The 27,073-nt window shown below is 38.9% G+C and overlaps 1 protein-coding gene and 1 long non-coding RNA gene across 14 annotated transcripts in view; both read right to left on the reverse strand.

Moving 5' to 3' along the window:
• LOC127433459 (roquin-2-like) overlaps positions 1-20,806 on the reverse strand; it is a 46,589-nt gene extending 25,783 nt beyond the window's left edge. Inside the window, exons 1-12 of one of the 8 annotated variants that reach the window (XM_051685393.1) lie at positions 20,552-20,806; positions 20,283-20,330; positions 15,532-15,659; positions 12,836-13,148; positions 11,425-11,542; positions 7,607-7,840; positions 7,026-7,201; positions 4,555-4,755; positions 4,195-4,327; positions 3,304-3,422; positions 2,739-2,851; positions 2,166-2,423 (exon numbers count right to left, since the gene is read on the reverse strand). In XM_051685393.1, the coding sequence (XP_051541353.1) occupies positions 2,166-2,423; positions 2,739-2,851; positions 3,304-3,422; positions 4,195-4,327; positions 4,555-4,755; positions 7,026-7,201; positions 7,607-7,840; positions 11,425-11,542; positions 12,836-13,075 (1,592 nt within the window). In that variant the 5' untranslated portion in view covers positions 13,076-13,148; positions 15,532-15,659; positions 20,283-20,330; positions 20,552-20,806. Of the gene's footprint in view, positions 1-2,165; positions 2,424-2,738; positions 2,852-3,303; positions 3,423-4,194; positions 4,328-4,554; positions 4,756-7,025; positions 7,202-7,606; positions 7,841-11,424; positions 11,543-12,835; positions 13,149-15,531; positions 15,660-17,412; positions 19,076-20,282; positions 20,331-20,551 lie in introns of those variants that run through there. The other 7 variants (XM_051685394.1, XM_051685396.1, XM_051685400.1 and 4 more) reach the window with 7 other exon arrangements.
• On the reverse strand, positions 8,947-9,881 carry LOC127433498 (uncharacterized). Of its 6 annotated transcripts, none has more exons than XR_007895893.1 (4): positions 9,551-9,611; positions 9,389-9,442; positions 9,123-9,230; positions 8,947-8,962 (listed from the first exon to the last, which is right to left on the reverse strand). It is a non-coding gene; the product is annotated as an uncharacterized LOC127433498 (long non-coding RNA). The 6 variants fall into 6 exon arrangements; XR_007895890.1 differs by lacking the exon at positions 8,947-8,962 and adding an exon at positions 8,990-9,070; XR_007895894.1 differs by lacking the exon at positions 8,947-8,962 and adding an exon at positions 9,001-9,016.
• Positions 20,807-27,073: the final 6,267 nt, after the last annotated feature.

A 27,073-nucleotide genomic window follows, 5' to 3' on the forward strand; every position in this document is an offset into this window, starting at 1 on the left:
ATTATTCTGATAAACAAACTATTTAAAGCACATTTTTTCCTGATTAAAAATGTTTTACTCCAACATAAATTAATAGTAATTTTGATACATATGTACAAAATCATGACCAATAACATGAGATGAGGAATCCAGTCATATCAGTAACCTTATAAAAGCTGTTTTATTCTACATGGACAGGGTCTGCACATGGGGGGTTGCCATGTTAGAATCACATGACCAGCCAAATACTACTCGTTTAATCTCAGTAACTGTCCTGTTATTTGACACGTTCACTCATTGATTCAATTAATCATTGCTGACTGTGAATAGTAAATGTCTACAATGGTGTCTGTGTCTTCAGTTCCATCACATTTCCCTAAGGTTAGAGATAGCGCAAAGCCTACCCCAGCACCATCCTAGATTATTTTATAACATTGCTATATGGTTGCTAGGGTGTGCTTGTACATGCAAACATCACCATCATGTTGCTAGGGGTTCTTGGTGGTTGCTAGGGCATTGCTATGCAGTTGCTATGGTGTTCTGAGTTTTTTTTATGTTGCTATGTGGTTGCTAGGGTGTGCTTGCCTACATAATGGCTGCATCCGAACACTCAGTATTAAAACAGCATTATCGAATTGGTTACATGTCACGAGTAAATGGCCAATCAACACTGTACTCTGTATTTATGGGGGAGAGGTGGGAAAGATGAAAAGCAGCAAGAGAAAGATGCATCACTAAGAGGACATGCTGTTTTCAAAGGTAAGAATGCAGATACTGAATTTGCAATATGATGACTATGATGACAATACCCAGTTTCGTTGTTTTTTGGGCTAATGGTCCTAAAAATGCCTGAACTTGTTATGTTTGGGAATAACAAACTAGCAGGAAAAAAAAGACATTGATAGGCGACTTTTCAAGAATCCCTGTTTAATAAAGGGCAAAAGTGATAAGGGGTTTACAGGTTAAATATTAATTGCTACCATACTATGAATGTTAGTTATCTCTAGTTGCATTAGCACCAACATTACACAAAAATATCACTGCATAAACACACTCAATGAAAGTTAATGCTATCTTTTACTGCAACGAAGTGCATAATGTAGGGCATCGGGCAGCAGAGATAAAGACTGATTTAACAGAGTACTCTCCCATATGAGTTGGTATTTTTACGTGCTATAGCTGATGATGGCATTAATAGTGGTAGTTAGCTAACCAAGGTTAGGAGTATTAGCAAACGTAACATCAACTTTGCTAGCGTTAAATCTTTCACCTGGGTTGTGAATAAAATCCCACTGCCCTTTTTGCACTTGACTAAATGGGCTAGCCTGCAAGCTGCATGAAGTGTGTCAACTCTAATAATGTTGAGTCTCTCTAAAAATTTTCATTTCTGCTGCAAATGTAAATCAGCCCTACACTAATAATCAGTATCAGCCCTGAAAAAAACAACAATATATACTAGTATACAGCTTCCGAAGGAAGCATTATCCAGTTTTCGGACACAGCCAATATTACCATCATGATACCTGGTTAACATGGTTAAAGGTGGTTGCCAGGGCGTTGCTATGTAATTGCTAAGGTGAACAAAATGTTTTTTATTGTTGCTGTATTTTTGCTAAGGGAGTTCTTAACCATGCAGATATCACCGTCATGATGCCAGGGGTTATGGGTCATTGCAAAGGCATTGCTATGCAGTTGCTAAGGTGTTCTGAGTGGATTTTAATATTGTTACGTGGTTGGTATGGTGTTCTGGGTGGTTGCTGGGGCATTGCTTGGTGTTGCTAAGGGGTTCTGCGTGGTTTTAGGCACGTTGCTATGTGGTGGCTAGGGTGTTTATGCTCATGCAAAGATCACTGTCATGATGCCAGGGGTTATGGGTGGTTGCCAGGGCGTTGCTATGCAGTGAATAATTTTTAGAATGTTGCTATGTGGTTTGCTACAATGTTCTTGGTGGTTGCTAGGGCATTGATTGGTAGTTGCTAGATGTTACTAAGGTGTTTTGAGTGGTTTTTAACATTGATATGTGGTTGCTAGATTGTTCTTGCCCATGCAAATATCACTGTCATGATGCCAGGGATTATAGATGGTTGCCAGGACATTGCTAAACAGTTGCTAAGGTGTTCTGAATGGTTTTCATTGTTTTAATTGATGCTTGCCTTGGCAAACACCACTAATAAACCACATCTTACTTTTCCAGGCTGGTAGCAGGCAGTCCATTGGCACAGTTGGGGAGTAATTTTTCATCCTGGTGGTCTCCACCTCTAGGGATCAGCTGAGTTGGAGATGAGTCCTCTGAGGTTGGGGTTTCCTTCTCGTAGTTCTTTAGCACTTCAATACCCACCTCTGACCCAGAGACGACTCCTTTGGTGCCTGCTTTGGGCATAACTGCTGGAACTGACAGGAAGGGCCTCACCACCCCGCTAGTTTTCCTATTCCTCATTCTGTACCTGAAAAGAAAAGGAAATGATGTGATGAGAGAAAGGAAGAGGCACACCAGCATTTTGCGTGTTGTTGTGATTGTGTGGGTGAACACGAATAAGAATGAGAAACAGGGAGACGTGGGAAGCAGGGAGGTACAGTACTTGGGTGCGTGTGTTCTTCTGTACGTACACTACAACACGAGACAGCCTGAATGAGTGAGTGTGTGTCTGTGTGTGTTTGTGGCTGTGTGTGTGCGTGTAAGAAAGCAAGGCAAAATCATGAAACAGTTGTGCAGTATTTCAATGCAAAAATATTCAATTCTTAGTGGATTGTGTTCTCACTTTTCCAGCTCGTCCTGTGTGTGGGCAAAAGTGCAACTGGCTCCTCTGGGGCAGCCACCCTGCTGCCGTAAGTCCCTGCACATACTGGTCTTGTACTTGCTGTTGGATTGAGCCTGTACAAAGAGAACAAAATGCACATCAGAAAGCTGTTCCAGGATCAGCTACAATTACAGTGACATTGGAATGACTGTATTGACAATATCTAATTCTGGACCAGTGATAAGATGTTTTTACACAGCCGGGTTAAGCCTGCTTTGTCTGCAATGCCACATAAAAGCCAGACTAAATTATGCCTGCTCTGACAAACCTCAGCCCCCAGTTCTGATGCTGCTTTGGTTCTGTGTAAATGAAATGCAGCATCAGAGCAGCCTTAAATTTTGTTGTTGTCATAATAGAGAATATATTTAATTATTTACAGTTTCATTTTTAAAAGTATAATTTCATATTTTCATTAATTTAGTTCAGTCTGTGTAAATACATATTTTTTGGTATATAAGCCACATCAGATGCAGTTTCTGTGCCACCTTTGCAGTGTAAAGATGGCTTTAGAGAGATCAGTCTTTACCTGAGGGCTTTCATGGCTCTTTTTGCTGAAGTTTTGGATGAATTCCACTAGCCCGTGGACAACAACCTTCACAGCCAATAACACGCTCTCCAGTTCTGCCCAGGATGGAGCAGCCGCATCTAAACACACACACACACACACACACACACACAAGGTTATGTACCAGTAGTGCTTGCAAAGTAATACTTCTGGTCATACTAATGGTTAGGTATTTAAACAAACCCCTAACCCTTAAGTATCAAACTTGGGTGTGCAACCCATCCCATTTATACATGAATGATACTTCATCATGTGGCTTGTTGTGAAGAGATGTGCAACCAAGTAGCTCTCTTCCAACATCTAAATCACCCTAACCACCCATTAACTCCCTTACAATCACCCAAAACACCCTAGTAACCACATAGTAACTCCGTAGCCACCACCCAAAACACCCTAGGAACTACCTAGTAACTCCCCAACAACCAGGCAGAACACCATAGCAACCACCAACTAACTCTCTAATAATCATCCAGAACAATCTTGCAGCCAACTAGTAGCAACCACCCAAAACACCCAAGCAACCACCCAGTAACTCCCTAGCAACCACTTAAAACACTCTAACAACCACCTAGTAACTCCTCAACAACCACCCAGAACACCCAAACAACCACACAGTGGTAGCAACCCCCAGAACACAATAGCAAACACCTAATAGCTCACTAACCACCCAAAATACCCTAGAAACCATCTAGTAAGCCCCTAGCAACCACCCAGAATACCCTAGCAATGATCTACCATTGCCCTAACAACCACTCAGAAAACCCAAGCAGCTGCATAGCAACACCCAGGAAACCATCTACAGCATCCTAGCATTATGGCAGCTAGCTGTCAAGTGTGGTCGAAGGTCCTCACCAGGATTGTGATCGATGTTGGCCAGTCGTTCTAGAGGAGCTCTGAGGCTATTGAGGTTGGCTGGGTCTCCTGTTCTCTGCAGGATAATGGTGAGCTCCTGCACGCTTTTAGCAAAGGACTCGTGTGACTGGAGCTGTGGCATCGAAAAGAAAAAGTACAAATGCATTCAGATGTGCAGCACAGAAGAGTGACAACAGCAACGCATTCATTAAATCTAGAAACACTCTTACAGCAGGACAGTATTAGAATATTATATTCTACTGACCTAATAAATGTATCTAATTATTTACATTGTGATATGATTTGATTTGATATTTCACAGTATGTGATGTAAGAAAGCAAACATGAAACACGTGATACCTTGTCTATGATTGACTGCATGTGAGATTTGTGCATAAGGTCTCCATACAGCAGAGAGGACCACTGCTCGGGCGAGATACGTAGTCCTGCTTCCATGGCGATGTGAACGATCTGAGCATCATGCTCGCGCCGTAGAGCGTCGTAAGTGCGAAACTCTTCCTTCAGCTGCATGAGAGAGGAGTCTTCATCTCGTTTGGTCACCTGTGAGGAGATACAGCATGAATACTAATGTTGTATATGTTACGAATATAGTTTAATCTTTTGACATAATGCAATGTGCACACATCTGCATTTAGACTGAGTTAAGTTTCTGTATACTTAGTTACTCAAATTCTGAATATAAAGTCAATATATATGAATAGAAACTCTGCACACTGAAATTGATGTGAGACTAGTGCACACAAGCACACATAATTAATGAACACATCATTTATTAAATTAAATGATTTTATTACATTGATTTTCCATAACCACAGTAAATCAAGCTTTAATGAAAGATGCCAGATCATTTACAAATAGATATAAACATGTCTGGATGAATATCAAGACACTGGGCCTCATTCATGAAACTTTCATTAATATATGAATAAATTCAGAGTAATTTGCAAGTAAAATGGCCCTTCCTGAAAACTTTCGCCAGACTCACAAACGCTTCGTACTCACCAGTTTTGTAAAACGTGTATGTCTGTGAATTCAAAACATTTGAAAATGTTTCATGAATGAGGCCAATTATTCGAAATTCCCACTGGCGACTCTTGACCACACTATATCCACAATATCAAGTTACTCGTAAAAGGTTTAACACACCATGACACCTCATTTCCTTCGCTGTGCAAAATAGATGACATTGATGGAGTACTGAGTATAATGGCTGTTTTTCAGGGTGTAAGAACTCGTTTCTTAGGAGGCCGTGGCTTGTCTCGTTAAAGCACATGGTTGAAAGACAGGAGATCTTGGATCGGTGTGGTGATAGCATAGTGCTTTAAGTCAACATGTAACGGCATTTGCAACCCAATTTACTACCGTAAAGTCCCATTATGTGCTAAATATAGCTGATATTACAATTTAGATAAACTTGCAGAAACTAAATCTGCTAAATCAGAGGTTTTCAACTGGTAGGTTGAGACACAAAAATAGGGTTGGAAGCAGCATGGAAAAACAAAGCTGAATACAAATAATAAAATGCACCTAACCATACAAGTGTGCATAACTAGCATAGAAAATAAATAGACTTTTAAATTACTTTTTAATCAACTTTTAAAAGAGAGGACAAAAAAGGCCTTTTGTTCTTGATGTCAAAGGATGTGCCCGTCCAATTTGGCACAAATTCATCTGTCACTTGGCAATATGGCTAAAACAGCAGTAATACAATATTTGGCCAATTGTTTGTTCCATGTGTTCATACTTCTGCTGTTGTTTATGCATTTACACAATTGTTAGGGATGCACAATATATCCATGGCAGAAATATTATTGGCCGATAACTGGAAAATTCAGATATTATTTCACGCCGAAGGTGGAATTACTTTCGATATTTTCACCAATAGTTTGTTACGGTTTATTTGTTTATGGCAGATAATCTCTGACTGCTTCAGAGATTGTTTAAAGACAAGTTAGCATGTCATTTCATTCTGTTAGGATTATTCCAACATATATGCCCATTATGTTGTTTTGGGGCTCTATTTATTTGGGATCATCTGCAGTAAGTAACAATATGCCATTTCTGATATTCTGTATATGTTTCATGAAGTAATAGGTGAAAACGCAACAAACGCATATACATATGTATGTTACTTATGGGGAATCATTGTCTTGTTTTCACTTATTACTCCATTAAACATAAACAGAATATGGCATATTGTTGATTACAGCAAATGATCCTGATTAAAACAACCCCAAACACAATGTAAAACGGTGAACAATAACTCTCACAGAGCGACATGAGAAAACAGTAGTTTGTGAGTTGTGCTTGTTGTAGTTTACTAATTGAGACTTTTCCAACGTTATGACACATGACTATCCAATCTGTATGATGTTTTACCATTTTCCATTACAGACTGTAAAATCCAGATTCCAAACTTTAAAATAACGTTTATTGTGTTTCAATTGAGTAGTTTTTTATTTAATTAGCTTGCAGGTGCCTTTTTAAGGGTTAAAAAGCTAAAATGAAAATTATTGGTTACCGGTATCGGCCACAATGAGCTGTGAATTATCATATAGGCCCAGAAATGTCTCATTTTAAGGATATTTTTGTTACAATTTTGGTACTGTGTTGGGTTGCCAATTAATGTCCAATGTAAAATCTGGGTCCTAAAGCAAAACCAGTTGAGAACGACTGTGCTAAATGACAAACAACCACAGGATATGCCAAATTGTGAACTAGTCTGTGGCGTCATGTGTTGCATTATTAATATATGCTAAGTGAACTGTAGTTTTAGCACAGTCGTGTGAGGAGCTGATTCTAATTCTGACCTTAAAGCAGGAGGCGCGATACAGCAGCTGAACTACATGACCAATGCTGGTCTTAGACGCCTGAGGGAACCGCGCCTCCAGTTTCTGCACCACAAACAGCACCAGAACCTTCCGTGACAGAGCCGAGCCGTCTTCAAGGGCCAGCAGCACCAGTTTCAGAGCGTCTTCCTGCATGGCTGCAACATATATAAACAAAAACACACACTGTAGTTAGAGCTGAAAGTAATATACAGTTGATGATGTTAGAGGAATTAATGTATGTCCTGGTGTTCTCAGACTGGAAAACTCAATATGAGATCAGATGAGAAAATCAGTGTTTTCCCAATCAGAATCTGCCCTATGAGTAATCATCATTGACAGCAGAGCACAAACATTCCCTGTATATACATCTGATAAATTTTGCAGATTATTTACATTTTACACCATATTTACAGCCACAAATATCTCAACTCATCAACAGGTTTGTAAAAATGTGTTAACAGGAAAACACTTACATACAGTATAATATTGCTTGAATGATAAAATTAGGCATTTCATAGAGAAGACACAACAAAACATGGACAATTAAACCATGGACTCACCAGGTCCGAGAAACTGACAGCCGCGTGCCCGCACAGCAGCCCACAGGTTGGCCGAGAGCTGCTGTGGGTTCTGGTGCTGTAGGATGAGTTCAGAGATGGTGCGTTCACCCAGAGATCTGCACGTCCGGACCGCCCGCATACGCCCCTCCTCCTCAACCAGCTGACAGTTCACAAGGGTAACCAGCTTCCTCTGCATGGGTCTGCTTAGTGTGCTCTGACTGAAGGTAACTATACCTGTGTGAGAGAGGCAAATACATACTGTATATACATTTCTATGAAGGAACAGTAGTCCATTAACTATATTTTGCATGTATTCTGTTTGGCAACAACATAAAATTATTGTAAGGAATTAAAATCTTTATGTACCTGAAGTGTAGAGGCAAAAATTTATTTTCCTTTTTGATACTACTAAAATTGTACCCTAACAAAAAAGTACTATAATGGCAGTACCATTGTACAGTGATAGTATCAAATTGAAATACTACTGAACTTTAATTTATGCCATGGTACTGATGGTTGCAATTTGTGGTTGATCGATATATTAATAAGGCTGATAAATTGGCCGATATTTGGTATTTTAATTGCATTAGCTGATAGCTTTTCTTGTTTAGTGACAAATACTATACCAGACTTTTGTCAGCATTTTATTTATATTTTTATTTTTGAGTGAATATTGTATTAAAAAAATGTTTAATTTAATCTATTTAAATGTCGGCTTATTTGTCATTAAATAAAAAATAAATTGTGTAATGTCATTTTTTTGACGTGGTTTTACCATGGTACCATGTACAAAAATAACATGGTAATACAGTGGTACCTTTTTGATGATGTAGAATCAAAATATAATTAAATTACTTGAAAATGAATTGAAACAAAGCCACAGAGCTAGCATAACCATGCCAGAAACAAACTTTATTACAAATGTCTGATCATTACAAGCGCATATAAATCTCGGTTAGTTTTTGCCTCAGTTATTGACAAATATTTTGCAATTTGCAAGCGCATATAACTCTCCGTTAGTTTTTTCCTCATTTTATCGACTATTATTTGTTAGCACATATACAGTAACTCTAGGTTAGCTTTGACCTCAGTTTATCGACTATTATTTGTAAGTGCATATAACTCTCAGTTCGTTGTTACCTCAGTTTATCGACTATTATTTGTAAATGCATATAACTCTCAGTTCGTTTTTACCTCAGTTTATCGACTATTATTTGTAAGCGCATATAACTCTCAGTTAGTTTTTACCTCAGTTTATCGACTATTATTTGTAAGTGCATATAACTCTCAGTTCATTTTTACCTCAGTTTATCAACTATTATTTGTAAGCGCATATAACTCTCAGTTAGTTGTTACCTCAGTTTATCGACTATTATTTGTAAGCGCATATAACTCTCAGTTAGTTGTTACCTCAGTTTATCGACTATTATTTGTAAGCGCATATAACTCTCAGTTAGTTTTTACCTCAGTTTATCGACTATTATTTGTAAGCGCATATAACTCAGTTAGTTTTTACCTCAGTTTATCGACTATTATTTGTAAGCGCATATAACTCTCAGTTAGTTTTTACCTCAGTTTATCGACTATTATTTGTAAGCGCATATAACTCTCAGTTAGTTTTTACCTCAGTTTATCGACTATTATTTGTAAGCGCATATAACTCAGTTAGTTGTTACCTCAGTTTATCGACTATTATTTGTAAGCGCATATAACTCAGTTAGTTGTTACCTCAGTTTATCGACTATTATTTGTAAGCGCATATAACTCTCAGTTCGTTTTTACCTCAGTTTATCGACTATTATTTGTAAGCGCATATAACTCTCAGTTAGTTGTTACCTCAGTTTATCGACTATTATTTGTAAGCGCATATAACTCACAGTTAGTTTTTACTTCAGTTTATCGACTATTATTTGTAAGCGCATATAACTCTCAGTTTGTTTTTACCTCAGTTTATCGACTATTATTTGTAAGCGCATATAACTCTCAGTTCGTTTTTACCTCAGTTTATCGACTATTATTTGTAAGCGCATATAACTCTCAGTTAGTTCTTACCTCAGTTTATCGACTATTATTTGTAAGCGCATATAACTCTCAGTTCGTTGTTACCTCAGTTTATCGACTATTATTTGTAAGCGCATATAACTCTCAGTTAGTTGTTACCTCAGTTTATCGACTATTATTTGTAAGCGCATATAACTCTCAGTTAGTTGTTACCTCAGTTTATCGACTATTATTTGTAAGCGCATATAACTCACAGTTAGTTTTTACCTCAGTTTATCGACTATTATTTGTAAATGCATATAACTCTCAGTTAGTTTTTACTTCAGTTTATCGACTATTATTTGTAAGCGCATATAACTCTCGGATTGTTTTTACCTCAGTTTATCGACTATTATTTGTAAGCGCATATGACTCTCAGTTCGTTTTTACCTCAGTTTATCGACTGTTATTTGTAAGCGCATATAACTCTCAGTTAGTTCTTACCTCAGTTTATCGACTATTATTTGTAAGCGCATATAACTCTCAGTTAGTTGTTACCTCAGTTTATCGACTATTATTTGTAAGCGCATATAACTCTCAGTTAGTTGTTACCTCAGTTTATCGACTATTATTTGTAAGCGCATATAACTCTCAGTTAGTTTTTACCTCAGTTTATCAACTATTATTTGTAAGTGCATATAACTCTCAGTTAGTTTTTACCTCAGTTTATCAACTATTATTTGTAAGCGCATATAACTCTCGGTTAGTTGTTACCTCAGTTTATCGACTATTATTTATATGTGCATATAACTCTCAGTTAGCGTTTACCTGTTTATCGACTCTTATTATTGTTTTACACATTTATTCCTACCAACAGAAGCTAATAAACATCCTGAGGGTGAAAGTCCCATGAGTCTTATGACTGTGCCACTCTGTAATAGTGAAGGCTTGGCAAAAGAGCTCTTTTATGAACTCAGAGCTGCTTTATGAGTAGTTTTAAGAACTTTAGACTTTAGCCTCTCGCTAGTATGCTGTGAGGAGAAACTTTTATTGTTACTCCAATTAAACAGCCAATTGAGTCCTGAAACAGACTTTTCCACTCACAGCAGCTGTGAACAAGACTGGCCTGAAGGTTTACAGCTCATTAAGAACAAGCATTTTATTGGCCCACAAAGAGCCATTCTTGTTTTCAGTGGTCACTAAGGCGAGAAATGAGATTCAGTGAATATTAAGTAATACTGGCACCTGATGTGTGTAAAAATTTAATATTTAAAAATGCATTGGGTGTGTTTTCAATGTGCTGTTGCTCTTAGCTTTAGATTTTTTACTGGTTTTATTCAGCACTGTAACACTGCTAAATGTCTCTGCATATTTCAAATATTTTCTGTTTTTCAGCCCTGCTGAAAGAAACACCTTAAACAAGTCAAAGCTGATTTCCCTTCTGAAGAACACCATCTTAAACCAGCCTGGTCTTAGGTGGTTAAGACTGGTCTAGTTGGTCTCCAAGCTAGTTTAAGCTAGACCAGCTTAAGCTAGCTAAAACCATTTAAACTGTTCTCTTTTTTTTTTTTACATAGAGTGCATTTCATTTCATTTATTGCGTATAAAAAACAGTACCTGCATGCTACTCAGAAATTTAGTTGTAGTGTTTTTTTCTTTCTCCTACTTATGTAAAAATCTCCAACCACAGAGAAATCAAATGTACCCACACTGAACAACAGGAAATGTGCTGTTCTAACCTTAGGTCATTCAGCCACAAACCTGAACAATTATGCAGCTCTCACATGCAGTGTTTTTGTGATGATCTACCTGTATATTACACACACAAACACACTTACCTTTTCCTCCGTTGATGGGTTTAAGATAGAGTGCCAGCTCCTCCACACACATTCGGCACACCTCATAATGTCTGGTGTCTTCAACACTGCCCACATTTACAATCTCACCCTCTGGAACCTTCAGATAAAATACATTTTCAGCTACTGTATAAGGCCATGACAACTGCACCAAAGACAAGCGATAATGGAAAAAAAAAAAACTATATGTTTTAGGGTCAGGAGTTATTGTAAACTAGAATATTACATTGCAACCATGAAAACAACACAAACCAAAACAATAAACAAACATGTTCATTGGGATTCACTTTAAGACACTTTAAATTTACTTAATCTATTAAATTAAATGTATATTAAGTAGCCTTTTCTCAGACACCATACGTTTACATAGACACTGAAACGTACAATATCGACGTATTGACCAGTGTTGGGTGTAACACATTACGTTTTACATTAATGTAATCTGATTACTGACTATCAAGTCATTGTAAAGGAGAAACATGTGGTGCTGAGTGTATGACTTACTTGTGACAATGAAAAGGAGGAAATATAGAAATTAATTGGAATTCGGAGTGGAAAAACCAAAAACATTTCTGTGAAAAGTGTTTTAGAAAGTAACTTAAAAGTAATTAGTAATGTGAAATCAGTAACCTGATTACAAATTTAGAGAATTATTTAATAATATAATTTGTATAAATTGTAGTGGATTACTTTTTCCAGTAACAAAGAAAGGAAATTATAATACTTTTATTAGTCCGATTTCCCAGTATGGGATTGTTTCCGAGTACTGAACTCGTTCAACTGCAGCGATATTCTCATAAAGGTTTCGAAATTTCAGTTCCAACCAGCTGTCAGAGGATTCATATAGATTTATTAATCTCTAAAGCTGTTTAATTGTAAAAGCACTTAGATGTACGTTGATATTGTACGTTTAGGTGACTATCCAAACGTATGCGTAACATTACATACAAAAATCTACAAATACTTATGAGATCACCCTGGTATTTGTCACCTATGCTTAACTTTTTCCACAACTAAAATTGTCCAATAATAGAGAGGTTATGGAAGTACAGCGAGTTGTACAGTATTTGTCGATCGTGTGGTTTCAACAAGTGTGGTCCCATGAGGTGGGACCACACTTATGTAGAATAAAACATCTTTTTCCAGGCCACTGATGTGACTGTTTGATGTCGAGAATGTATAATATTTTAAACATTTGTCAAAATTATTACTAATTTCTTTAGATGTAAAACTTTTAAGACAGTGCCAATAAAATATAAAATTTTCATGCTTGAACTGGAACACCTCTTAATTTTGGAGTTTTGAACTTCAACACACTCACATCCAAGAAAATGACTGGATGTCATTAGCTAGTTAAAAACTCAACGGCAATCATATCAATCTCTCAACATGCCTCACTCACCGGCGCCCCCACCAGCTGCAGGAGGGCACAGTTGACAGGCAGCACGTCAATGTCAGTGCTAATGGCCGTCTGGTCAAAGGGACAGGCCTTGCGATGCAGTTTGTGCAGGCAGGTCTTGCAGACGGTGTGTGAGCAACCCAGGCTAATGGGCTTGTGGCTGCTGGCATCAAACTCATTGTAGCAGATGGGGCAAGATAAAAACTCAGTCCATTGTGCTGCCTGCACCGGCATCCTGTGACCTCCAGGTGGAACTATCACACTCAGGGAGATTGCATGCTGCCACGCACCAACGCCTCAAACACACCTGGAGGAAAGAAGACATTAAGTTGAGAAATGGATAGACCAATACTTCTACTACGTCTTCACCTACATCACAACAGGAAGTGGTGGCAAAAAGACTTGTGTCGCACCGGCGCGAACAGTAAAACATACATGTTGTTAGCTGACTAACAGTATTCAAAAAGTTATCTGTTACCATTAAATTGTCTGGAAGCTAAAATGAAATGTGCTGTGCTGTTGGGTGTAAAAAGTCGCAATGACAAAAACTGAGGGCTTTACTTTTACCGGATTCTGTCAACAGAGCTGACTGGACTGAGGAGATCATTTCCAACTCCACGTTTGCAGCGAACATTTTATTACATGTATGCTATTAACTCGTATCATTTTAATAATAGTAGGCCTATAGCTAAGAATATTTCTGTATTTATGATGGCTATGTGTTATACTTTCGTTTAATCGATGATTATAACTAGCTGTGTCACTATCAATAGTGTACCCAAACCTAGCTAGCTTTGAACTTGAAGGCTAATTTTATTCTATATTATCTTTTAGCCATATTTAGTGGAGCTAGCCAGCGCTAGCTGTCTAATCTGTAAAATCTAACACAACAGTTTGCCGGCTTTCTGCCACCACTTACTGTGCATGCACTGCAATGTTTGTAAACAATGGGATTTGGTCTATAAGAACTTTAAGTTACTTTGATGCCATAGGAGACACTTTTAATTTAAACTGAAGATAATATCTATGTGCTGCCGCTAAAGAACCTTGAAGAGCTTTACTTTGTTAATAAATGATAGATAGAAGCAATATCTGAAACAGATCTAATCTCCAAAGAACAATATAAAGGATGTCTCAACACCACATGCACTGCCTACCTAAACAGCAATTTGGGGCATCATAAGCACGTTCAAATCGATCAATTTGGGCATGATACACAGGTTCGAACATTCAAATCAAACATTTATCATCATCTTAGATGTGTACAAACATTGGAATGTTTTGGGCATTATAAGTGTTTAAGCATTTTAATTGAATATGTTTGGCATTATAAACAAGTTCGAACATTTGATTCGACTATATTATCACCTACGATGCCCACAGAATGCTTTCTAGGTAGAAGAGGTGTACTGTTACTTTTCTAAGCCATCGATCTCGCCTGGTGGCAATAAAATGGGCAAAAAGATCTCATAAACTTACATTGAAGGAGGGACCCAAGCCATATCTAGTGCTCAGAATATCTATAAAGTCCAGGGCCAGTAAGCAACCACTCAGAACAACTAGGTAACTGTATAAAAACCCAGTAAAAACCACTCGGAACACCTACGTAACCCTGGCAACCACCAAACATCACCCTAGCACTGTAAAGGCAAGTCCACTTACATTTACTGCAGAAAATGTCAAAATCTAGAAAACATTTTATAGTAGCTAGGGTACTGTAGATAGATACCAGTCACACAGATTAAATTCATCTTTGTTGTACCTGTACATCTACAAACACACTGAACAAATGTTAACCTAAAAATGTGCTTCATGTGGTAACATCTAAATATACTGGTTTTATTTACATCAAAAATATTATCACTGAATCAATCTGAATACATCAGGTTACACCAGCAAAACTAATTTTAAGGGTTATACTAGGAAGAAATAGCTCGTTAAAGGAGCTATTCCTCCTGAATGGGTACCAACATTTTGAAGCTCCAAAAGGACATAAAGGCAGCATAAAAGTAATCCATATGACTCCAGTGGTTAAATCTTCAGAAGTGATATGATAAGTGTGGGTAAAAAACAGATCAATATTTAAGTCATTTTTTTACTATCAGTCTCCACTTTTGTTTTTGGCGATTCATATTCTTCGTGCATATCGCCACCTACTGGGCAAAGATAATTTATAGTAAAAAAAGACTTCAATATTGATCTGTTTCTCACCCACACCTATCATATGGCTTCTGAAGATATGATATGGATTAAACCAAATGGATTACTTTTATGCTGCCTTTATGTGCTTTTTGGAACTTCAAATCTTTGGTATCCATTTATTTGCATTGTATGGACCTACAGAGCTGAAATATTCTTCTAAAAATCTTTGTGTTCAGCAAAAGAAAGTCATACACATCTGGGATGGCATGATGGTAAGTGATGAGAGATTTTTCATTTTCGGGTGAACTAGCCCTTCAATTCAATTAACAGGTTTTTACAGTGCAAGAAGTATATCAGTCACATAAGAACAGCTGAGTTACTGTTTGAGTTCTTGTCAAAAGATACAATAGAAACTCCATCACATTAAACAGTTCCATTCTACTATAGTGGCCAATCTGTTGCTTCTTTGAGAGTTTATTTTTCTCTTGCTCATTTGTTCTTTCTCCCTCTCTTCCTCTCACTCTGATACCATTTTGTATTGTCATCACCTCTCAGCTCCAGTCATTCATGTTCTTCACATCTCCATTCACTCAATCCCTCCCTATCTTTTTCTCTAGATCTCTCTCTGTCTGTCTGTGAAGCTCTCTCAGCCTGTCTGCTCCTCTTCAGGGACTTCCTGCAGGGACAGAAGGTGGAGTAGATAAGAGTGATTCACAAACAGCCATCAACAGCATTAGATTTAAACCTCACATTAAAGACATTTCACAAAACCCCAGGCAAAAAGACAGAGATGGAACATATAAAACAGACAGATGAAAAATGGATGCCAACGGTTCATGGATTTTTTTGTCCATGGCTTTTGTCAGAATGTGTCAAATTATAGCAATAAACAGAATAATGAATTCCCCTAAGCCTAAACTGGTTTGCTGGTTTTAGCTGGGTTAAACTGGACTAACTGATCACCAAGCTGGTTTAAGATGGTCTTCAGCTGGTTTAGGTGGTTGGCCAGTCAGTCTCCCAGCCTGACCAGCTGACAAGTGCTCAAACTCCCCTAAAACCAGCAAAAATATCAACCTGGCCAGATTGGGAAACCAGCTAAGACCAGCAACCCAACTTTTTTACGTTGGCTAGTTTAAGATGATGTTCAGCTGGTTTAGGCTGGTTTAACTGGTCTGCTAGCCTGGCTAAGCTGGTATAACTGATCTCCAAGTCTGGCCTGGTTTAAGATTGTCTTCAACTAGTTTAGCTGTTTGGCCAGTTGGTCTCCCAGCCTGACTAGCTGACAAGTACCCAAAACCTCTCTAAAACTAGCAAACAGACATACTGACCAGCTGACCAGTAAACCAGTTTAGGGTGGTTTAAGCTGGGAGGTTTTTTTCAGGAGGGTAGACATTGCATATAGCTTCAGCTGTCATGTAACTGCTGTTAAGACTGTAGCACCTGTTGCCCAACCCCCTAATGTACTGTATGTCCCTCCAGGAAAAGCCTTGGTGACACTTCATGCCATGTCAAAACTATCATGTAATGTGAAGCTATGCAAGAGCCTCCACTGCTGTTGAGAATCAATCATTGTCTGACAGAGAGAGACCCAAAGCCTGTGGCCATGTGGGCATGCTGCTCAACACACACTGCATGTTTCATCACACTCTTACAAGTACAAGAAAAACATTTCCACCAGCCACATTCCTTCAATAGGCACACAAAAGAGTGTCTCCTTAATACAGCCGAACTGTTAGGCAAAATTAAACAATTGGATATGTTAAATGTAACAAGTTTCAGTTTTTTGGCAAAGTATGACTGCACTTGTGAGGAATATGGTTAGGTGCATTATAACATAAACATAATGCAATATAAAATGCAATACAATATCTGAGGTCCCATAACTTTCGACAAATGACTTTCCAGTTGTTGGTGATTACTGGAAAATTATTGTTTAAAATAATTTTAAAGAGCTTTTTAGCACGGATTTCCATATGTATGTCAGCTACTAGTCCTTATAATGAATAGATGTCTTCAATTAAGCTAAAAGCAGGCAAGTATAACACACCAGCACACATAAAGGGCACACACAAATAAGCATCTATTTAATTAAATATATAGCCTATATAGTACACTATATATAATATATAAAATCATATAATCATTTAATAATATTTTATGTATTATATTGAATTAATTGTATTTATATAGTTTTACATTTTAGATTTAAATGACAACTAGAAACATTTATATTGAATTGATATAGAGTATACTGCCACTATAAAATGCTGCAATACAGTACAGTGCAAAACAGTGCATGTTTTACAGTACACTAAACAATTCAGCATGTTAAAATGTAACATTAGGAAATAAGTACTACTATGTATAAACACCAGAGGTATACTTAAAGTCATAACATGTACCATGAATCATTTTATTTAATTACGCACCATAAAAGTGACGCGCATGAAACATCCACAGTGCCGCTGCTGGATTCTGCTCACGCGAGTCATATTTTTATACGTGTGACAAAACGTATTCGTGGGGAAAGTTTGTTCATGTCTGAAGATAGTTGCGGTTGGGGGTGGGCTGGGGGCATGATCCAGTGATTCACGGTCACGTCGGGGAGCATCTGTGCAAGGAAATCCTGTTATTTACTTGCACGCCCACGAGAATCACATGAGAGACGCATGAATAATAATATAATCTCCTGCATTGTTTTTGGTCACACAATGTAGTAATGTCATACCATTATAACATACTTGTATTTACAAATTGCACAATATAATTACATATTAAGTAAGCAATTATGTTTATTTACATTAATCAGTAGTAGCCTACTTATATATGTACTTAGACTGTAACAAGAACATTAAATGTGACATACTGTAATTCATTTTGAAGTAATGTACCCTTAAAACAATGAGGAGTGTGAACATGTGTCATAGAGTGTCAGTGCCATGACAAAAGTTCAAACGTAAAGCAAAACAGCAGACTGCTGAGCTCAATAAATGTTAAATGTCATCTAAATATTCCATTAGTATTTAACTCTTTGAGATTTAACCCACATCTCAACAAACAAAATCAACGGACAGCTCAAGCTGGGACAACATGACACAAAATGATTGCTTCAGTCAAGAAAGTTTGCACCTGGCATGGCAAACAGGTGCCACTCCATACAGTCCCTTTATGGATGGTCCCTTGAGTTTCATGGAAAGCACTTGCTCCAATATATTAACAGGCTCAGAATCTGAACCCAAGAAATGGTGGGGGGAAATGGGTGCAAGTGTGCATGTGCATGAACGTTTGGAATAGGGGGTTTCTACATTTGCCTGTGAATGGATCTTTAAGCACATTTCTGCAGGACTGCAACCCCAATGTTGGAACATCCTGTCCTTGTCATTCACAACATCTCCTGTCTTCTCTCTATCTCCACACACACACACACACACACACACACACACACACACACACACACACAGCTTTGCCCCCACCAACAGACACTAATAGATCATTTGGAAGTCTGCAACCTCTTTAAAATTAAGTTACACTTGCAAAAATTGCAGTAACACCTAACATTAATGTTATCTTAGTTAAAGGTTTATAAACGGGGTTATTAATGACTAATAATTTATTTACAAATGCATTATAAATCATTAATATGCAGTTATAACAAAATTAATAAAAAGGGTGATTTTCGTGCAATACTTGCAAACTAGTGAGCTATTTTAACTTTAATATGTTATACATGCTTAATTAATACACTCATTCATCCTTAAATTAATAAAGAAGAACATTAAATGCCCTAATTTATAATTTATGTCACATTGTAGCAAAACAGACTATTATAGTGAAATTTAAAAGAGTGATTATGTCATTTTGCTACAGTGTGATCTGTGTTTATTGATTACTGTACTGACTTGACTCACTTGTGTTGTCACATTCCTTGTCAAGTTGATGTCAAAAGATTGGTTTGCCTAGTCCTAGTTACCTAAAGTCCTTTTCAGATATTCATGCTTATTCACAGCATATATCATAATAAAGCCTGATGGCCATAAAACCATATACTGAAAGTTTATGTGTTTATAAAGATATGTTATTAAGCATTTATAACACGTCAGGAAAATGGCTCACTATTTGGCAGGTTCTGTTGCATGAACGTCTCCCTTGTAACTGTATGCATGTTGTTATAATTACATATCAATGATTTGTAATGCATTTGTAAATTAATTATTAGTGAATAATTAATGAACCCCTTTATAATCCCTTTACAAAGGGTACAATAATGTAAAATGTTATCAAAATGTAATCAATAATAATCATAATAAACAATGTGAGAGTTACCTATTGTAACTCCATGTGCAAGTGCTTTCAAAAGAGTGCGACTGTATAGCCTTTGTGCTACACTTGTGCAATGCATTACAGATCAGATGAAACTAAGCAATGAGTAATAAGAACGCTACATGGTGTCTGTATGCTGTAAAGTGAAAATGTTACTACAAGGAGTTATTTCTACCTGAACTGACCCTTAAAACTACTACCAAATATACTCAAGTTTATTTAGTCATATTAAACCATTTATTTGATTTGAAAAGAACCACATAGACCACAGGTTACAGTACTTCTAATCATTTTAGGTGTATCAATGCATGTGAAACTTTAGATTTGGAATGCTGGTAGGGTCAAAATATTGATTTATGAATTACACCAAACCCTATGACCAATTTGTTTATTTTTTATATTCAAATGATAAATTCTTTCAGATAAATTACCATTGCATACTGTCTTGGTGGCCAACGTGCTTCCTAATAGGTATATATGACTATAAAATGAAACTGAAACTATGAAATTGTATGTATGAAACTAGTGTGTTGACTATAACTTGGTCTTCACATCCTAACACGTTGTCAGTCGTTATTAATGTCCACTAGAAATGATAAATACGCTTTGAGTGAGTCATATGAATGAAATGTGGAAGAATGTATTGTTCTTCTTACTGCACGGAAGTGTTTGAGCGCGAATTGCACTTGATGGTGTTGTGCAACTTTACCAATGGCTGTGCACCTATCTACTTATTCTAGTGCAGATGAACTTTATCTTATTACATAAAGTGGCTGGATCGATGGCAAGTTCGAAAAGTCATACAAATTACATATAGTCAAGAAATATGATAGATATTGAAATAAAGGCTGGAATAGCCTAATATCTAAAATAACATGCAATGAATACAATATTTACACAATGTTTTATTAGGTTCCACGTGCATAAGCCTTCGCTAAAATAGTAACTACAGCTGTGCTAGCCTGTGCAACAAACTTACACCGCGCGACATGCTGTTGTTCACCCATCACTGTCCATTGGCTGATTTCTACAGACAACAAAAGGATTTCTGACTTTTTATTTTCAGGGGGAAAAGTTGAACACATATATTTTTTATATATAAAAATAATAATAATAAATAAATAATAATAATAAAAAAAGATTAGGCACAATAATTACTAGCGCATATTTAAAGTAGCGCGCGCTACGCCAACAGCGATCCTCAATAATACTCAGCAATGCTGTCAAAGTCGCGCTACTCGCACTTACCTTAGGCGATACATAGTATCATCATAACCGTCCATAGTTTATGTGCACTTCGCCATCAACACGAAACTCTTCATCTCATTGCTTCTATTTGCAGGACAGACCAACTTATTTTTCCCAATTTTTGCCGCCTTATAATTCCGTCCAGACATCACATATAATCACGTATGTAATTTCCCGACATTTGGGAGCGCATTCCCTGATAGCGCGACATGTTCAGTGGGAGCAGGTACACTCCCATCATGTTCCGTCAGCGACTTTACGAATCCTACTATTGAGAAGTCTTTATCATTAATATTCATGAGCAAAGCCTGAGCCATTGGAGGCTAAAAACAGGACGTCTGCGTTCGCTAAATATATTCATTGGCCAAGCCCTCTCCATTTGAAGGTAACCACGCAACGTTCTCTTTACCTTATTAATATTCAAGTCCAAGCCTTCGCCGTAGTACGATTCGCGACTACGATTGAAACCCGATATCACTCCGCCGTTGAATCGCCTAGTCTGAAATGAACAGTGGCTGTGTTTGTTTGCACTTAAAATGACTCGGATGGATACTAAAACACTGACATTTTCCAACAAAATAAGGCGTAGGTTGTTGTTGTAGATTATTGTGCATGGTACTATTTTCATGTAGGGGGCAAGGATAAAGATGTAAAGGGGCAAAGCCGGAACAAGCCGCTTTTCGAGGCGTAGGCTGCATGTTTTTTAAAGAGACAGAGATGCTTTAGGCAATGTGTCTTTGATCATGCACTTCGTCAAGTCTTCTGGTGCAATAGAAAGAGGAATTCTGGATCGATTATCTGCCTAATATGGTCCATATAGGTTAATTAACCATTATCATAGGCTACAAAGAGCATCTTTATGGGAATCTACTGTATAGTTTTCCTCCACTTTTGAAAGAACAATTAGACCAAATTACTCTTTGCAATCCAAACTTTTAAAGGAAAAATCCACCCCAAAATAAAAATTCTCTCATCATTTACTCACCCTCATGCCATCCCAGATGTGTATGATTTTCTGTCTTCTGCAGAACACAAACGATTTTTAGAAGAATGTTTCAGCTCTATATGTCAATACAATGCAAGTGAATGGTGGCCAGAAATTTGAAGATCCAAAAAGCACATAAAAGCAGCATAAAAGTAATCCACACGACTCCAGTGGTTAAATCTACTGTATATCTTCATAAGTGATATGTTAGGTGTGGGTGAGAAACAGATTGATATTTAAGTCCTTCTTTACTATAAATTCTCCTCCCTGCCCAGTAGGTGGCGATGTGCACGAAGAATGTGAATCAGCAAAAAGAAAAGAAGAAGAATGTGAAAGTGAAAGTGGAGATTCATAGTAAAAAAAAGACTTAAATATTGATCCGTGTAACACACTACCACGCACCACTTGCGTACGTCACCATGAATGCCCGGCCAAAAGAAACGGGCCATTATTTGGTTCAAAGTCTTTTCGTGACCTAAGTGACCAGCCATTGGGTTATAGTGAGCCGCCTGGAAGAGTGTTTCCCGATGGCTCTTTGGTACTAATAGCTGCGTTGTATTCTCTTTGGTCTGAGTGTCCTGCATCACTCGATGCAACCACTCTTTAATTATAGAAAAGTACGTGTATGAGAGTGCAACATTAGGCTGGAGCTGCTGACCATCAGTTACCTTCACTTGGTCAAAGGCGTGCTTGAGGGACTCGTCACATGACTGCTCCAGAGGGAAATCCCCCTCAGGGAAGCTCCTGAGTACGGGAATTCCCTCGTCCGCATCATCATGACGCGGGACAGACGTCGATAGCCCCGGCACCACCTCCCCAGCCATAGTGTTGCATGTCACACACCGCGACACCCCTTTGCAGGACATCCACACACATTACCCTCAATACATTTTTAAAGCCAGGCCAATTGGTTCCCAGAATTAGTGGATGGATGAGGCGGGAATTAACCGCGGCCTCGATTCTGTGCTTTTTTCCCTGAATCGTATCTCAATGGTAACCAGTGTTTACTTGTGAATGTCACCATACACACACCTCACCCTCACCCGTTTATTCTTATCCAATGCCCCGCCTTGCACCAAGTGTTGGTGGATAGAGGTCTGGGAACAACCTGAATCCACCAAAGCTTGATGTGTATCCCCTTTTACCTTTACCGGTATCCAATACGCCCATCAGGGATCCGGATCAGTGTCCCCACCTCCATCACCGGACATTGATCCTGGTAGTGCCCAGCTTCCCCGCAGCCCCGGCAGACTGGCCCAGGCTTTCCTCTCACACTCATGGGGGTGGTCTCGCCAACCTGGGGAGAGACAGGAGGGACGGACAAGGGGAGGGATTTGGGTGGGGCTCCTCCTCTCTTCTGGGGAGCCAGAACAGGGCAGAGGTGGGAGGGATGAGGGGAGGGGGAAGAATGAGACACAAGGGGGTGGAGAGACAGAAGAGAGAGAAGAAAAAAACACTGCATCGCTGTCTCCTGGAAACGCCGCCATGTAGTCTTCTGCCAGCACGACGGCCTCCTCCAGCGATGCTGGGCAGTGGCACTGGACCCACTCGGACATTCCTCGAGGCAGCTGGGAGACGAACTGCTCCAGTACCACCAGATCGACGACATCCATGGTGCCGCGGGTTCCCTCTGCCAGCAACCATTTCCGGCCGGCATCCCGGAGCTGTTGGGCAAAAGCAAATGGGTGGTCATGCCTCCCGAAGCTCAGAGACCTGAAGAGCTGACGACTCTATTCGGGGCTACGACCAACCCGTTGCTGGATGGCTTTCCTCAGATGTTGATAGTTAAGGAGGTTGGCTCCGGGTGGGTCGCAACGCCAGCCCCCTTTCTGGCGATCAGGCTCCGGAATACCTGCCGGTCCTCCTCTTGTGCCTGGAGCAGGGCTTGGAAACGATGTTCTAGCTCCAGGCGTAACTCCAAGAGGGCTCGGTGTTGGTCTTGATGGATGCGGGCGAGGGACTTGATAACTTCATCCAGCGGTGTAGACTCCCTTATGGCATTATCCTCCAATTCCCGGGTTTCAGCACCACTGTAACACACTACTAAGTTCGTGGGCAATGGAGGAGTCAGGAGACAGCGAACAGTCAAAGGTGAGTATTTTATTACTCTCTCTCAGGGTCTTACTAAACTAAAACAAAAAGGTCACTTGGTGGCCAAACACACAAACAGGTCAACAGTATAACACATATGTTCAGGCACAGGCTCTGGTCTCTTTCTCCCACTCTGACGCTCTGGCGTGCCTTTTCAGGTCTCCCTCTGCCATCACTATAAATAGAGACAGGTGTTAGAGATAATTACGACCCAGGTGACGAGCCTTACCGCTCTCTCTCCCGCAGACCGACACATGACCACACCCCAATGCCACAATCTGTTTCTTACCCACACCTATCATATCACTTCTGAAGACATGAATTAAACCACTGGAGTCATGTGGATTACTTTTATGCTGCCTTTATGTGCTTTTTGGACCTTCAAAGTTCTGGCCACCATTCAGTTGCATTGTATGGACCTACAGAGCTGAAATATTCTTCTAAAAATCTTCGTTTGTGTTCAGTAGAAGAAAGAAAGTCATATACATCTGGGATGGCATGAGGGTGAGTAAATGATGAGAGAATTTTCATTTTTAGTTGAACTATCCCTAAGGGAGAGTTTCTTGTGATTTCTCTAAAACCACACTGATGTAATTCAGTGTACTTATGCACAAGCACACTTTCTGTTCCTCACAGCTGACTTAAGATCACTTTTGTGGAACACAGATAACAAGAGCAGGTGTGGTATGTAGCTGTGCGCTCATAGAGAAGGTAAGAGACCCCATTTGCACACGTTGCAGAAATAAAGACAGATTAAATGTTGCCCAGTGTTGAGCAATTATGCTATGCAAATGTATGCTACATTGTAATATAGGGTAAAAATAATTTTATAAAACACTGACAATAGACCAAAAGAAAAAAAACAACTACATGATCTTTAATAGGCATATGTAAAACTGCAAGGTTTCTTCCACCCCACAAGATGTTCCAGCATTCCGATTCTTGTTCAGGAAGAAATACCTTTTTGCTCTTTGCCTTTAAAGTCACACAGTTTGCATTTCAAACTGCCACCATGTACACACATTTACCCCCATTCATTCACTTTTTTATTTGTATTACAGATAAGCCTAAGTGAGAGAGACATCTTTGATAAGGATGTTGGCGACATCATCTGGACATAAAAAGACACTGCAGCCATTTTGGGCAATTCATCTCATTTACTCCTACGGGCTGTTGATGTTTAACAACTTCAGCACTCCACGGTTTGCTCCTTAAGATTTTAGTTACTGTCGTTTATTTTGTCATTCCGAAAATTACATATTTTTACACCAATCTTATACACTTCTACTGTAGCTTCTGTGCTACAATGGAAATTCGTTGCCGCGGTGCTGCTACTATTGTTTCTGCATGATAAAGTGTTAGTGTTTTACCTCATTCCTGAGCTGTTTTTGATTAAGCGTATGCTAAATTATTAATTGTAGCTTAATATAAATGCAAACCTAAGATGCATCTTTCAATGTCCCATGCTTCTCTAAATGTCTTCCTGATTTTAAATAATTAAAAAATAGTACTTTAAACATTTGCCAAATCCTTTTAACAAATCAATCGAAATTTAATTAATAACTGTAAATAATATGAATAATAATATTCAAATTATTTTTTAAAAAACTAAAATTATAATATTTAATTTCATATTTTGACCTTACAAACATCCCTAGTGTAAATGGCGTTATGTTTTTTGCTACAGAGACAAGGGGGCGCTCTTCGCCTGCATAACTGAGAGTGGCGCGCTCTCTATGGTGCGTGAGAAGCAGTGGATCGAGAAATCTTATTTAACCCTAAACATGCACTTGAAAGGATTATGACTGACCATGAATATTAATTCCTAGGCAAGGTGATACAGATTTAACACTATATTCTGACTTACCATGACCTTACCTGCTTAAAATACAGCTGAAAGTAATGTGAATACTTCTTTAGTTTACCACATAGAAGAGTCTTCAAAACAAAAGTTCTATGTTTAACCAATTATCTAATTTTGCTGAATGACTTAAACATTATTTTCCTATTTTTTGAGTAATGGCTTCTTTTGAGTTACCCCCACAGACCAGTATTGTCCTGAGCTCTTAGTATAGGCTAGTTCACAGGTGCAACTTACAGTATAGGATTACTAAGCTACTTAAAGGTGCACTGCCATTTTTTCCTCATCAAAAAAGTTTTGCTCCTGAAGAAATTAATAATAATTTTGAAACATATGTGTAAAATCATAAGATGAAGGCTCCAGTCATATCAGTAGCCTTATAAAAGCTGTTTTATTTTACATGGAGAAGGTCCCCTCATGGGGGCGGCCATGTTAGAATCACATGACCAGCCGAATACTACTCATTTAATCTCATTAACCATCCTGTTATTTGACATTTTCACTCATGTATTAAGTTAATTATGGCTGACTGTAAAATGTGAATTTCTACAATGGCATCGGTAACTGAAAATTATTGATTTTAAATGACGCTGCATCCACGCCACTAGAAGTCAGTGTCCAAGACAAAGTCTAAGATGACCTAAACATACAAATGACTGAGTACACCTTTAACTCAGTAAGTCCATCAAAGTGTTTGTTGGCCTCTTTGTGACTTCTCAAAAATTCTCGTTCTTTTTTGTGGAGTTTTCTGGGACAATCTTTAGGCAGCGTCTGGGTCGTTGTTTGATGTAGTTTCCACTTACCAATGATTGAAAGAACAGTTCCACTGGGACATCCAGACTGTAACGGGTAAGGATGGGCAAGGAGGAGGCGGGAACCGGCTGAGCAGTCAACAAAATTTTTAATGACATAAATCAAATTAAAAAGTCTGACACACACACACAGCGGCCACTCTGGCTCATCTTTATCCCCCTCCCGGCTGATTAGAACAATTCAGGGCCGGGCATGCATCCTCACGGCCCGGCCACACCCTCCTCCTCTTCACACTTCTCCACTGCCCGACTCAGTCCGGGGAAACCTCCGGCATGACGTGTTTCCCTTCCGGCCGTCCTTCTGCCGGCAGTTCTTCCCCGCCTCTCTGGACCCCTGGGAGAGACGAGGAGAGGGAGAGAGGAGAAGGAAAGAGCGAGGGGGAGAGACAGAGAGAGAGAGAGAGAGAGTGGATCGAGAGAGAAAACCTGGCGGACGGAACGACTTCGACTTTTCCCCTTCCTGGCGGACAGTTGCGGTACCTCCGACTCCCGGCGGCCGGCAGCGACTCCTCCGTCCCCTGGCAGATGGCCGCAGCTCCTCCCCTGGTGGATGGCAGTGGCGAGGACTCCACAACAGCACATCTCTCCTCTTTCCCGGGATTCGGCACCAGTGTAACGGGTAAGTATGGGTAATGAGGAGGCAGGAACCGGCTGAGCAGTCAACGAAACTTTTAATGACATAAATCAACTTAAACACAAAGACACACAGCGAACGCGTGTGTCTCTCTCTCCCTCTCGAACTGGTGCCTCGTCTTTATCCCCCTCCCGGCTGA

The sequence above is a fragment of the Myxocyprinus asiaticus genome, chromosome 43, assembly GCF_019703515.2.
Source record: "Myxocyprinus asiaticus isolate MX2 ecotype Aquarium Trade chromosome 43, UBuf_Myxa_2, whole genome shotgun sequence".
Taxonomy (NCBI): Eukaryota; Metazoa; Chordata; class Actinopteri; order Cypriniformes; family Catostomidae; genus Myxocyprinus; species Myxocyprinus asiaticus.